Source organism: Heloderma suspectum, chromosome 5 (assembly GCF_057233095.1).
Source record: "Heloderma suspectum isolate Gila_16-S chromosome 5, 16-S_ref, whole genome shotgun sequence".
NCBI lineage: Eukaryota > Metazoa > Chordata > Lepidosauria > Squamata > Helodermatidae > Heloderma > Heloderma suspectum.
The window spans coordinates 218626765-218641007 of NC_139462.1; the positions used below are offsets into that span (position 1 = coordinate 218626765).

Genomic DNA, 14243 nt, shown 5'->3' on the forward strand with positions numbered 1-14243 from the left:
ACACCTGCCGAACTGCCAGCCCGACCCACCGCCGGGAGGGACATTCGGCAAAGGTAAGTCCCGTCCCGGGGGGGGTGCAGGGGCGGGGGGTGCGGAGAATTTCTCCCTGAAACTTGTTCGGGGGGCCGAACACGTTGGCGCTCGGCCCCCCGAAGTTTCGGGGAGAAATTCTCCGCCAACCCTACTCACAGCAACCGTGTGGGATAGGTTGGGCTGAGAGTCAGTGATGGTCCAAAGTCACCCAGTGAGCTTCATGGCCGAGTGGGGACTAGAACCTGGGTCTCCCAAGTCCTAGTCCATCAGCCTAACCACTAAACTGGCACCACACTTTGGTACATATTTAGATTGAAGCTGGGACCTTTTGCATGCAAAGTATGAACTCTTCTACTGAGCTACAGCCCTTCCCCCAGATACTGTAAGTAAATATAAAGTTCGCAAATATCCACATGCTTGCGTTCCCATGGAACTCAGTGAAAATTACTTCTGAAGAGATATGTAGAGTTTTTAGACCTAGAACTAACTGATAGGGCTGCATATGCTGCTTGATTTAAGATCTGAATCAACCTGAGTCCAGGTCTCGGATCCAAAGGTGCTTCTGATCCAGGTTTTGGCAACTCAAACGTTCTTAGTAGCATATATGCTTTAAATTTTAAAGCTGAATTTTCCCATGCTGGCTGGGAAATGCTCAGAGTTGTAGGACTTCTTTCTGTCTAAAAGTGCATAAGATTGCATCCTAAGTCTGTGTTTCCTGGGTAGAGCTAGTGGCTTCTGGGAGAATAGCTAGCCACAGAACCTTTAAGCAGCAGGCTTTGAAGACGTTCTAACATTAGTGGTTTGCATTCCCTTCTAGAATTACAATGTAATTAACATGCACCTTCCTCATAATCATTTCAAATAGTGAATCTTAATAGTAGGGGTGCAGAACCACTTTCAGCCTGAGGGCTGGATTCTGTTTTCAAGACGCTCTCAGAGGCCGCATTTCAATGGAAGGTGAAGCAGAAGGCAAATGGGGCAGGGCCAAAATACCGAAAGCACCAGCATATTTTATCTGAAAGCCCTTACTGCCACTTAGGAGAGGCATTTCATCCTTTTAGAAGGGGGAAAACTGCACAAAAGTCAGGACATCACGATGATTGATGATCAAGAGAAAGGGGTGGGGCTAAGGGAAGGGCAATCCTGGAGGGCTGGATTTGGCCCCCAGGCCTGAGGTTCCGCACCCCTGGTTTATAGCATTATGATATCTTCTTCTGTTTCTTTTCTTGAAATATTTCGATTATATGAATTGAAATAATGAGTTTCTTGCTATGAAAATCTTTGTTTACTAAAATGGGCAGCTTCCAGAATCCTTTAAAAAAAGTGGTTATTAGTGTCTAGTTTTGAATGCAAACTCTTTGTCCACATTGCCCAGTAGTAGAGTCACTCTGCCTGGCAGTGGCTGTCCAGGGTCTCAGGCCAGGGTCCTTGACATCGCCTGCTTCATGGTCCTTTCAAGCAGAGACAGCTGGAAGCAAAGCTGGGACCTTCTGCATATAAAGCATGTGTCCCACCTCTGAGCTCTAGTCCCTCCTTGAATATAAAGTATCTTTATTTACTTGATTTATTTAATTTCCATGGAAGTCAGTGGAGTTTGCTTCTGAATAAAGAAATCTAGCGTTGGGCTGGAAAGTTAGGTGAGCTTCTTCTTTGTGCAGAGCACAGACCATAACAAATAGATACATCAACAGAAATGCCACATGTTACAAAAGAACAAACATCATTTTAAATGTTTTCCTGAATTGGGGGATAGCGGGAGGGTGTTTCGCTAGCAGCTGCCAAGCCATAAAATGTGATCCTTTCTACTACATTTTTGTCTGTACTGGCTAACGGCAATTCTGTTTTATGCTGAGTGGATCCTTGCTCCTTGCTGAGAATCAAATGACCCAAAGGTTGCATTCTAATCTCTTTGTTCATATAACAGCCCACCAGGTAGGGCAGTAGATCATCTACCTGCTCTTCCCCACATATCATAGGGTGTTTCTTTCCTGTATCAACTACCCACTACTTCAGAGGACATCAGGTAAAAACAAAAGGACCAGTGCTCTATTAACTAGTTCATTTATACCATTACATAATTAATTTATTAATATTGTGTAACATACTGCATACTTTATGTTGCTGCTGCTGTTCAAGTGAGCCTAGAGTTAAACGCTGAATATTTTGCCACCTTTTCCTGTGCAAACACCCCTGATGTGACAAGCGAGCATTCTGAAATGTTGAAAATGGACAAAGTACAGAGAGTCTCAGTGCTGGAATTGGTGGTGGTCTCCCATGAAATGAAATGCAACTGTTGCCTATGTAGCCAGCTCTAGAATAACAGGGCAAGAATGTCTTTACTTTCAAGAAAGGCTTTTAATTCCAGATGTTAGAATGTCAGCATTTGTTACTGTAAATGAAGTTACGCTGATTAGTTACAGCACAAAGCTCAAGTATCTTCCTCAGCTCGGATCATGTCTCTTAATAATAATGATAATGGTGGGGCTTTCTCCATGAATCTCCATCTCTAATATACATTTCTACACTTCTGGCTGCAATTTTGTATGTGAGAACTCTGTTTGATTTTATTTTGTTTTTAAATTTAAGACTGAGCAGACAACCCTACCAGGCTAAAACAGGAGAAAACCTGTATTTTCAGGCCAAACGAATGTATCTTTCTCCACTCCACCACACATCTTTGTAGTAAGCTTCTGTTTCTAAAGTGTAACAGCAAATGCTTTAAACTTTCTTTGATTATTTTTTTTCTGTTGGTGGCTAAAGTCTCTCTCACTCACACTTTTTTTTAATTAAGCCAGCCCAGGTGGTAGTCCTACATAGCAAACATATTTTTCCAACCTTTATTATGCCTCATTAGGATTCTCTCTTTTAAAAAGATTTCTAATTATATTGTCTAATAAAACTAAACCTTGGAGATCATTTGCATATTATATGAAGAAATCTCATACAACAAACTCACAGTGGATTCAATTAGCATAATAGCTAATTATATATCCCATCAGCTTTTGAGTAGCTCGGCATTCATGTTTCTCCTGTTCTAGCCTAGAGCAAGCAGGGGGTGGGGGAGTCTTTCTCTGTTTTCACTTTTAAATATTGACTCTTAATAAATATCGGAAATTATTGGAATACTTTAGCCAATTAAACAGCTTGTGATTAAACTACATGAAACACTTAAAAACACACACACTTGTTTCCAAATTCTTAGAAACTGTCATTTCCCCCCCACACACACAAGTTATGCATGCTATTGGACAAGTATACTTATATACATGGGTGGTTGTACATATGTATACGTGCATGCATGCATAATTCATACATATTGCAATACTGACAAGAGGAGGAAGAATGAGAGACAGGGGGAAAAGACTATCTCTTACATGGCAAATTCTGTTCAAAGAAGATTTGATTGGCACTCAGAATTTTGGAAGATGTCCATCTGCAGCAGTTACATTTTTATTTTTCTTATCCCATGTCCACAACCCAATTGCATTCTTGGCTGGTTATGGTCTCTATCAAGGCAGAAATTTACAACGAGATTAGCAGAGACATAGTAATGAACTGGCTCATGAGCTTCCTTGTAATTGACTGTTATGAAGGTGTCATCTCTGTAGCCTGTAATGAATTCTCCATCATGGGGCTTAAAATTGGCTAAAATATTCTGGAAATGATTTGTCTCTGTGTGTGCACATGACTATGTGTGTAGATATTAACTCCCCCCACTCCTCTTTTAGCATTTTGAATTATTAGAAAGATGAACTTACTTTTTTTGAACTGTCAGACATGCTTTGAATGATTAGGAGCACTGTGGATTTATTTGAAAATGTTCAAAGCAATCCATCCAGTGCTAAAATCTGCACACAATAAAAATCAAGAGAGGGAAATGGAGTTTTGGGAGGAACAGTTTTGATCTGTTGTTTTTTAAATGATAGCTAAAGTTTGATGCAGAGTAAGATGCCTTTCTCTCTTTACAATGATGGCTGACTTGTTATTCATATTTTAATGAGGTTACTATCTCTGAGACAGCTTTTTCGGGGCGGAGGCCCACATCTCCGGTGTGACTACAATAGGAGTTGCTTTATTGACAAGTACCATTCAGAATCTTCAGAGTCTCCAAAGAAAGGCTTTCATTTTCTGCCACTTGTCCAAATACTTCCCCCCTCTTTTATTATTAAAAGTATACTTAACTTTTGGAGAAGGAATATTGGGCTGCTGGTGGTTGTTATATATCTCTGTCAAAAGTATGCACTAATTTAAATACAAATTCCAGTTTCTTTGTAATAAAACCTGGTTATCAAAAAAGCCAACAGAGCTCCAGCAGAAATGATGTACAATTGTACATATTTCATTTGTGTAAGAAGAACAGCCTAGACTACTGCACAACTCATGTATATGTTGGTGTGTGTACAATTCTGCGTGTATAACAGCACCTAAGCCTATGAGGAAGAAAGATAATTTAATCTCCTAATAGTTCTGTGGGAAAAGGAGCTCATCTGAAGACTCATATTGAGTTCAAGTCTGATCATTTCAAAAAAAGGGTGGAGGACGAAGTAATTTGGGAAAAGGAAGTGTTTGCAACAATGACCAGCTACTGTGGTATGTTGTGGTATATTATAACTATGTTGCTAAATATAAAATTCAGTTATTAAAATGCACATGAAAACAATGCAAGTCCTTCATTTGTTTCTTTTTAAAACCTACTTTGATAGGCATAGAATATACTGGATATGAGTCAAGTCCTCTCTCTGCATATACCTTCAGAACCTGTTGTGTAACATATGCTAGATGTAATATATATACGTGTGTGTGTGTGTGTGTAATGTGTGTGTGTGTGTGTGTAATATATGTATTAGAAACCAATCACAGAAGATTCTCTTTGGATGCATGAAGCTTTTGTGCACATAAGAGCAGGGAAATTTTTGGGTTTATTTAAAAATGTATATCACAAAAGTATGTGTTAATGTATTCAGGCGCAATCCAGCACATGGTTAAGCATGCTTAACTGCCACTGAGGTCAATGGGACATAAAGATGGTTACTCTTGCATTGGATTGCAGCCTTTCATATATTCGGAGGTTCTAATTTGCATGTTTCAAGCCCAAAACAGCTCATAAATTGCTGTCATACTTATCGCTTACATGAGACATATTTTCATTCCTTTCACTGGATTGGATATATGCAGCCAGAAATAGAGGTAGAGCTTCCAAAATAGTTTCTTTTTTTCCCCCAAGTCTTAACAAAATAACCAGTCTGCTGTTATGAAAACATTACAGGGTTGTTGTTTTTTATCAGTCTGCTGAGAAACAACTAGTACTTAATTTTAAATGTCTGCCTGTCATATTTAATTGTCCGACATTTCTGTATAAACATAAAAGGTAACATCCTGAAGTTTGTATGCAGCGCAATCCAATGCATGTTTACCTAGATGTAAATCCCATTGAGCTCAATTAGATTTACTGACTGGTGTGTCTAGGACTGCTGTCTTAATATCCTATGTATTATTCTGTATGACATGCTATACCCACAATCCAACATACAGTTAAGCATGCTTAAGCATTGAAATCAATGAGCTTAAGTACTCTTAACTCTGTGTTAGATTGCAACCATGACAGCTAAAAGATGGTACAGCTAAGCTCCGTTGCATCTCCCTGAACTTTAACACTCATTATATTGTTGTATCATATGCCCTTTTCAATCAAGCCCTTAGCCTCTGGAATAAGCTCGAGACAAAGTTTTGTGCTGAAAAATGAAGACATTGTGGTTTTCTAAAAGATGTGAAGGTCTCAGGAAAAAAACAGGCAAGCATCTCCTTGTATTATATCTAATTTGAACCTAAACATAAGAAAGTCAGGTCCATTGAAATCAATGGAACTGACTTCCAAATAATGCTAGGGTATGTGGCTTCTTATCCCCAAGTCATAAGGGGTGGGATGGTTGTGCTGGATTGCATATTCCACCTAATCTTTTTTAACTGTGCTGTGTGTGTGTGTGTGTGCGCGTGCATGTATATATATTCCATGTGCACATATGCACACACATTTTGAGTAGTCTGCTTAAGTTATGATTTGGCCTTCAATGTCGTGCCTGAAATCTGCATCCAACATCTGACAACACCCCCCCCCCCTGATTATCTACACTCCCCTCCCCCTAACGTGTGGAGTTTAACCTTTTGTTTTTCCCATTTTCAATAAAAAGGTAAGATTCCAAATACAAGACAGGAATGAGATTAGAGGAAAAAGTCTCATAAAAGGGCCTAGTTTAAGAAGCACAGGAGGTGGGGGTGGGGGAGGGATTCTAAGCTTTAATTTTGATTCTCCTGCCTTTATTTATCTGATTTGTAGCCAGATGGTGGTGAAGCAAGGAACCCCTTTGTGCAAATGGAGCACACATATGAAAGTGCTTCTGTAATGTAATCATTGAGACCGGAAGGGTTCATACTGCGTCTGAAAAGAGACAATGGAGACTGGATATATCAACATTGCAGAAATCGAGTTCATTTGTGATTCAGTCCCTTTGACTATGGTTGTCATGATAACTTCCTACTTTGATCAGTAGAGGGTGGAGGGGGGGAATCTTCTAAAGGCCCAAGGATGCAGCCCCGTTGTTTACTGTGCACTTGGCTTCAATTCACGCCCCCTTCCGGAAGAAGCAACAGGGATAGGCGCATCTTGCACCTTGACCTGTCTAGACGGGAGAGAAGTTTTTTGTCCCTGTTTCCAAGGGCGAGGGGTGCTCTTTGACCCCTGCAGCACTAGCTGTTGAGACTCTCACTAAGTATGTAGGTAGTGTCTAAATGTTTCCCCTGAATTCTTGCTTAATTCCAAAGGAAGAGGAATGGGCGAAGACACGGACCAGCTGTTTGAAAATAAAGCTTGAAATAGTAGAACCTGGGAGAAGTTAAATTTTGTAAGCGATTATTTTCTTTGCACAAACCCCTGGGAGGCATTAAACAGCTGCATCTGAGTTGACGAACAGCAAGTAAGACAGATCAACTGAAGGACTGGGTGTGTGTGGAGGGAGACAGACTTTCTAGTAACTCCGTGCCAGTTAAAGAAGCTGACTCCCAACAAGAAATCTTTCAAGGTTTTACCGAGAAAATCTTGGCCATGGAAAGATGATTTTTCTCTCTTTATTTCTCTCCTTATTTTCACAGCAGAATGTGCTTAAAAATCTAAAATCTTATAATGGCACATTATATTGTTTCAATCTAAAAGGAATGTTTTACTGGAGCCTTAGATGTTTAATTTTTCCAAGTGTCATCTTAGATTCAGCTGACATTTTTAATTATGTATGTAATATAATGTGGGTCAACAATTATGCAGATACAGAGATCTGGTGGCATTGTTCTGTTTCCTCGATCTGTGTCAAGAACCGTATGCTTATATATGGCTAAAGTCTTTTGCTTTTATGACATTTGTAAATTTAAATATATGTGCGTATCTTACATTTTTCTCATTTCTTTTAGATTCCTTTTGCAAAATCAGAGACCTTCTTAACAGACGTTTTGGAAAAGATATGCGATCGGATGAATGATTATCAACTTCAAGATGACCCAGTAACTAAGAAAAAGATATTCAAGAGATATGCTCCCAGGAAAGACGAGGAAATCTATGAAACATATAAAAAATACTTTTTTTATTCTGACGCGTATAAGCCCTTGAAATATGCGGTAAGACAACATAATAAACTGCTGACATTTTGGGATGAATTGCCACTAGCATAATGTTTGATACTGTATATTAAATCCATTGAATGTAAACCCACAGCTTTTATAGTATTACCGTGTTTTGCAGGTTCTGTACTCGTTTGTCTTTAATAATAATAAATGGTACAGCATGGTTTACAGGAGGTGGAACATACCAGTTCTACAAATTCTGCAGTACAACATTTTACAGTGCAATCCTATGCACATCTAGTCAGAAGTAAGTCCCTTTGGGTTCAATAGGACTTACTCCCAGGTAAGTGTGTATAGGATTGCAGCCTAGGTTGCATAGATGGATGCTGTTAACTGCCAATTTCTGTGCTATCATTCTCATAAACTAGAATCTTTTTAAAACGACAACAGAATCTACTGCTTTATGACAATTATTTTTCAGTGATATAGACCTGGTCTAAGGAAATACCTTTGCTGCTCTCTTCTGTAAGTGGCAGGCAACGGTGATGCTAGGTTAACAATCCAAATTAATACTAATATTTCATATATTTGCTGCTGTTCAAAGGGGTAGGCATCCTCCTCCCCTTTTCTTTCCTTGGGCCTTACTGAAAGGGTTTACATATGCTGAGCTAGAACAGGGGCCTAGAGCAGGTTGAAGCAAGAGTGTAGGTCCTCGAACTGGCCTAGCGCCAATTTGTGCCTTCATGAAATGACACTTTTTTTTCATGCATCTAGCATCATTTCACGTCAAAGAATGCTCACTATTTAAAAAACAAACAATCAAAAACCTAGTCTATAAGACAAAGTGAAAAACAGCTGGTGGTAGATTTGTACCGCAATCCGAAGCCTGATCAGTGGAAGCAACCCCCATCATTTCAAAGGAATTTACTTCTAAGTACTATTGTGTTTAGGTCTGGGGTTCAGATGTAATTTAAGTGTAGTTAAAGCATCATCAAGACTGTTAGTAACATCATTAATATAGCTAGTGGTCCAGTTGAATTGCTCTTGCTTTCTACAAGATGTTAAAGGCAATTTTTGCACTTTAAGATCCCCGGTGTTTAATTTAACGTGCTGAAACTGTACCCCAGTATTCTACCGCCCTATTTTCCCTTAACATTTGGAGCTGGGCAAAAGCTGGCAGCCTTTGGGATAGGTTTTTGGCCTCCTGACTAAAACTATTTTTGTTGCTGGTTTTTTTTTTAAAGCATCTTGTGGACTTTTCCTGCTTTGGTATGACCCATGTTGGAGTTTAGGGGCAGAAGCTTACACCCGTAACTTATGGACAAAATGGCTGAGCAAAGCTTTATTATCTGCCTCCCAAAAAGATTTTGCAAGGGCGGCACCTGCTGCTCAAGAAATCTGAATGCTAGCTGGTGGTACCTGAACTCGCTGATTGCTTTTAGCATTTTAATAAAAAATGAAACCAAGGTAGATATATACACTGAAGTTAGCTACATACACCAATAATATATGTATGTGTATGTATGTGTGTATGCATATGTGTGTGTATGTGTGTGGGTATATATATACCCCACCCACCCAAAGGTATAGACATAGGTAGAATGGCAAGTACACAGCTGTAATCATTTGTTAAAAAATAATTTTAACCAATTTTAACAATGAAAATAGCCTGCATTAAGAGGAAATTTTCACAAGTGTGACCCTTAAAAAACACCTAATAATGGCAGGGGTAATTTTCATTTTTTTAAAAATAGAACCAGGATTAGCATATATTGAAATCACAGTATATTGTTAATTATAAAGGGGCAAAAACTGAACAATTGATCAGGATGCTGCATGAGCAAACAATCCCAAATAGTCTTCTTGACATTGTGCGCCTTTGCTGCTGTGTAAACAGTCTTCTTTAGTTCTTTGCTAGACAGCTACTATTTTTCCCCCCTTTCAGTGTGAAACTATCATAGAACAGTATGAAGATGAAATATTCTCACTTATCGCCCAGGAGGCAGACTTTCTGGCTGACAAGCTGTGCATTGAAAAATCAGGTACTGTGTCTGATGTAACATGTGCGCTCTCTCAACAGCAACCTCCCCCCGCCCCAACCCAGTTGTATTGCTTGGGTACAGCAAAAGCACTTTGGAAAAAATGTTCTGTAGACTGAAGAAGCATTGATATTGTACTGCCATGGAGTGAGGGTAGAAAGTTGGTTCCTTTAAATAGATGTAACATCTGTTCTTAAAGTCTGTTACCAATTCTAACAAGCCACCATTTTAAAAAATGCCATGCACCTGTGCTACATACTTTCTTTAAGTATTAAAATTGCTACATTTGTGTGTGTGTGTATATATATATAAATATATATATATATGTGTGTTTATGTCTAGAGATATAGATCATAGGATTTGTTTTATAAACTAATCATCACACATTAAATCAATAAAATATTCCTTATGTACAAAGCTTGGAATCTGCTTTGTACATTGAAAAAAACAGGACTGTGAACAAATAAACACTGTGCCACTTACAAAAACATTTTGGCATGTCACTCCTCTTAAGCAGTGTCGGGGTTGATTTCTGCTCAAATAATATTTTGTGAGCCTTTGCTTATGATTGTTCTGTATCATTATCCTTAAAAAGTTCAATCTGAAAGAATGTCTAGATAAATAATTCCCTCTAAGGAAAAAAAACCAGTCATTTTGTCGTGCATCCATCTTGGTTTTAGTTTCATAAGTTAGAATTCCTTCTTTCTCTTAGATACTATTTTACCCTCATCCATACTTGTCCTGCCAAATTCTAAATAAGCTGCAATCCTATGTACACTTATCTAAGAGTAAGCCCATTGAACAAAATGGGACTTACTTCTGAGTAAACACACATAGAATTGCATCATTAGATCATCACTTATGGGTTTAAAACATATCTTAGAAATTCAGAGTGAGTGACTGGGTATGTTTGAAAATGTCGATCTAAGAATCAGTACTTTTAATATTAACACAGATTTTTAAGGTTCAAAAGATCTAATATTAATTGTAGGTATAAAGGACTTCAGCGGTATGAGATAAATACTGCTAGAACTTAGGAAAGGTTCATAGAAGTAAAAAAAAATTAAGAGGGCTGGTAAAGTCTGTTAAAAAGTCCTTGTTACAACAGAGATAAATTATTTAAAATTAGATCTTTCAACCACATTTCTCTTGATGTTATGTAATTTCATCAATTATTTCATCATTTCTCTTATGTAATTTAAATTGGTTCTTAATATATTAGAAAAATCAATCAAACAAGATTGTTTTCAAAATTCTGCATGCAGTTGCCATGATCTGTCTTTTTCTTTCAATGTTTTTCCTCCCGAGCATATGTAGATAAGGAGAGAAGGACATGACACAGCAAGAAGAAACAGATGAATTGTATGGGTAGATTTTCTCCAACATGTCGATCTTACTCTCAAGCTTGGCTGTAGCTTTAGGGTGAAGTAATCTGCTGTCACACAGAAGCTAAAAGTATGCTGAAAGTTGTGTGTTTATGCTAAAAACCAATGTTATGAATTCTCTTTCCCGGAGCATCTTACAAAGTAAGCTCTTGCTTACGAAAGCTCATGCCGCAATAAGTTTGTGCACATTTACACCAGTGTCAGTCTTACTGAACTTAGGAAGACTTACTTCCAATGAGTAAATGTACATGGGATCAGGCTGCTAGTGGTGTATTTGGTGTATTTGGTGTATTTCCTAGCTAGTTTCAGAGATAATGGTTTTCTTAGTCAGATCTTTATGTTTATAAGAGTGTATAACCACCTTTCAAAAACGGTCTTAAGCATTCCAGTTTTCCATAAGGATTTTCCAAGAAATCGACTGCATCCTAACTGGATAGTTAACTTCTATCTCAGTCAATGGGACTTATTTCCAAGTAAGGGTATTTAGAATTGTGGAGCTAGATTGTGATTCTAAGCATGCTTACTTGGACGTAAATTCTACTGAAATCAATGGATCTTCAAAGACAGCATGCTTAGGATTGTGGCAAAATGCAACTAGTACTAGAAGGAAAGGTAGGCCTTCACATCGGCTAGAGAAACAAACATTTGTTTTTTGCAGAACTGAGTAACTATCATAAGTATTTTCAATAATAATAACAACAACAGCAGCAGCAGCAGCTATTTTTTGGTTGGACAGTGATTTATAGAAAACAAGAAAATGCCACAATAGAATACAGCACTCCTTGTGTCTGACCTTGTAAAATCTCATAGGATTACAAACATGGCAGACACCCGAAAGAGAAACCCCAGAAATGCAAGGGAGAGAGGGAAATAGCCAACCATTTGTTACCATATATGTCTACCATTTTTTATAGAGAGAAGGAGAAAAAGATACTCAACATAAAAAGAGCATGCTAATTTAAACCCAGAAAGAGATGCTAAAAAAGAAGAAGCCATAACATACAGTTTCCAAATTAATGCAGATTCTCAGCATCATCAATGGAGTGATGATGTGAACTGCCCAGAGAGCTTCATATGTTGGGCGGTATAGAAATGAAATGAAATGAAATGAAATAAATAAATACATAATAAAACTACTTAGCTTTAGAAAACTCAGACTAATTCAGATCATCATCATCAATGGAAGGAGACAAAACTGCTTAGCAGAAAACTTAGCAGAAAACCAAGCATCTCTTCCTAAACGCTGGTAGAGAAGGTCTCCAGATTGGCAGGAAAGGTGAAGTTCTCCAGAAATTGCTACAGTGCTACATAGGCACATTGCATAGAAAGGGCCAAATGCAAAATAGGGTGAAATCCCTGTATATGTTGTACATGTATAATTCATTTCCCGTGTATATTAATCATATTATTATAGCTGCACTATAAACATATTTAATGTTGGGAAACATTCCCATCTACACAATCTGGATAGGAAGATACTCAAGATACTACTATAAATGTGTGTGTAGCTTTGTGAAAATCGAAGGTTTTCAGTCAACTGAATAGCCCACGTAAAGCCTTTGCCTGTGGCAAATAGCTAATTGTAGGGCTGTGAATTTCACTGGAAAGCAAAATACAAACAGTGCAGGGATATTTTTGAAGTGTTTTACAAAGCAGAATTCAAAAAATATGACAGTTTTGGGATGACCCATAGGAAGATGACTTGCAATGGAATTAATTAGCTATGTGCCTCTTCCGTTGTATGAGGGTCACGGTCTTCTCACAAGGCATATTTGGGGGAGTTGCATGGACTCCCTAAGAATATGTCCTGTTGATGCTACCAATGTGCCAAATTCAGGAAGCCTTTTATTAAAAATGATACACTGACATTGCTGCACATGTTTACATGACATTGGTGTTCACTATTTGACTAAAGAGCCAAAAAACTTCAATGAAGTATGTTAAAATGATAAAACTATTTGATACAGACAACCGTGGATCAGTTATCTGTCAAAAGTTTTCTTTGATCTCATTCAAAATCTCTTTACTACACTTTTCGCAGGCAAGGAATCAAAAAGAAGGAAACACATTTTATACATTTCCCCCCAGTTTTTATCTCCCCCCCCCCCCCGGTCAACTCCCCTTTCGCTTAAAGAACTGGGAACTGTTTCTCTAGTTAATACCTATTTTCTTTCAGCTGTTAGTTGGAAGTTGAGATTTATCATAGGACCAATGACATTATAGATGTGTTGGGGCATCTTAAGAATGATCTGTTGTCCCTTGATGTACCCACACTGTTCATCTAGAAGATTTGGGGGATGTGGATGAAGGGAGGGGCATTGATTTACGTGAATGACAAATTTTGCCATCTCATTGGTTTCTAGCTGACCCATTTATAGGGAGACATAGCAATTATGTTGTTTACAACAATTAGGATTAGGAAACTGGCCAGTGATATTCTAGGTTAACGAATGGACTTCTGTCAGTTGATTTACCATTGGAATATAATACACTGCTGTAGCTTCCTCTTGCCCCCCCAAGTTATCATTAAGGTAACATAGAGACTTCTATTGTATTAATCATCTTCACATGCTCATAATTCTGCAAAATTATTCTCTTTGGCTGAAATTTCCTATTCTCATCCCAAAGGTGATTTATTTATGTATACAGGAAGCTTAAGCAAAAACCATTCATGCATTTTTGAATTGCGCAATGGTAGAAAAATTTCTTTTCTGCTATAAAAGCTTGCTGGTTCTACTTCCACGTTCCCCCACTCTCTACCTCACTCCGACACGTCTATTATTCCTCTAACAGCAGAGCTTTGAAAGTCGATGCTTTCCAGGTGACTAGTCCTCACTGAGAGTTGCTCTTCAGGATGATTTCCCAAGCCCAAAGCATTACAACAGAGTTCTACATAATACAGCTCTGTTTTAATACATGAATTATGCTAACATTTCCACAGTACTATAATAACATTATCTGGGATTTGAAAATAAGGAAGATGTATTCACTTCATGGATGGATTTTTTAATCAAACCTTACACAGTTTCATAATTATCTTTCCTTCCCCACCACCTGCAAAAAAAAAACAACCTTTGGAATTTCTCAGTAAATAAGAAAAGTGTTTTGTGATAGCCCTCGTCTACAGTGGGTTTCGTAAACTCAAGCTGTGCAGGGACAAACTATTATTATTATTATT

General features: G+C 38.2%; 1 protein-coding gene across 2 annotated transcripts in view; it reads left to right on the top strand.

Moving 5' to 3' along the window:
- CNPY1 (canopy FGF signaling regulator 1) overlaps window positions 1–14243 on the top strand; it is a 105348-nt gene that overhangs the window by 86557 nt on the left and 4548 nt on the right. For both annotated transcript variants that reach the window (XM_084859322.1, XM_084859323.1), the window contains 2 exons: window positions 7492–7695; window positions 9587–9683. In XM_084859322.1, the coding sequence (XP_084715448.1) occupies window positions 7492–7695; window positions 9587–9683 (301 nt within the window). The remainder of the gene's footprint in view (window positions 1–7491; window positions 7696–9586; window positions 9684–14243) is intronic.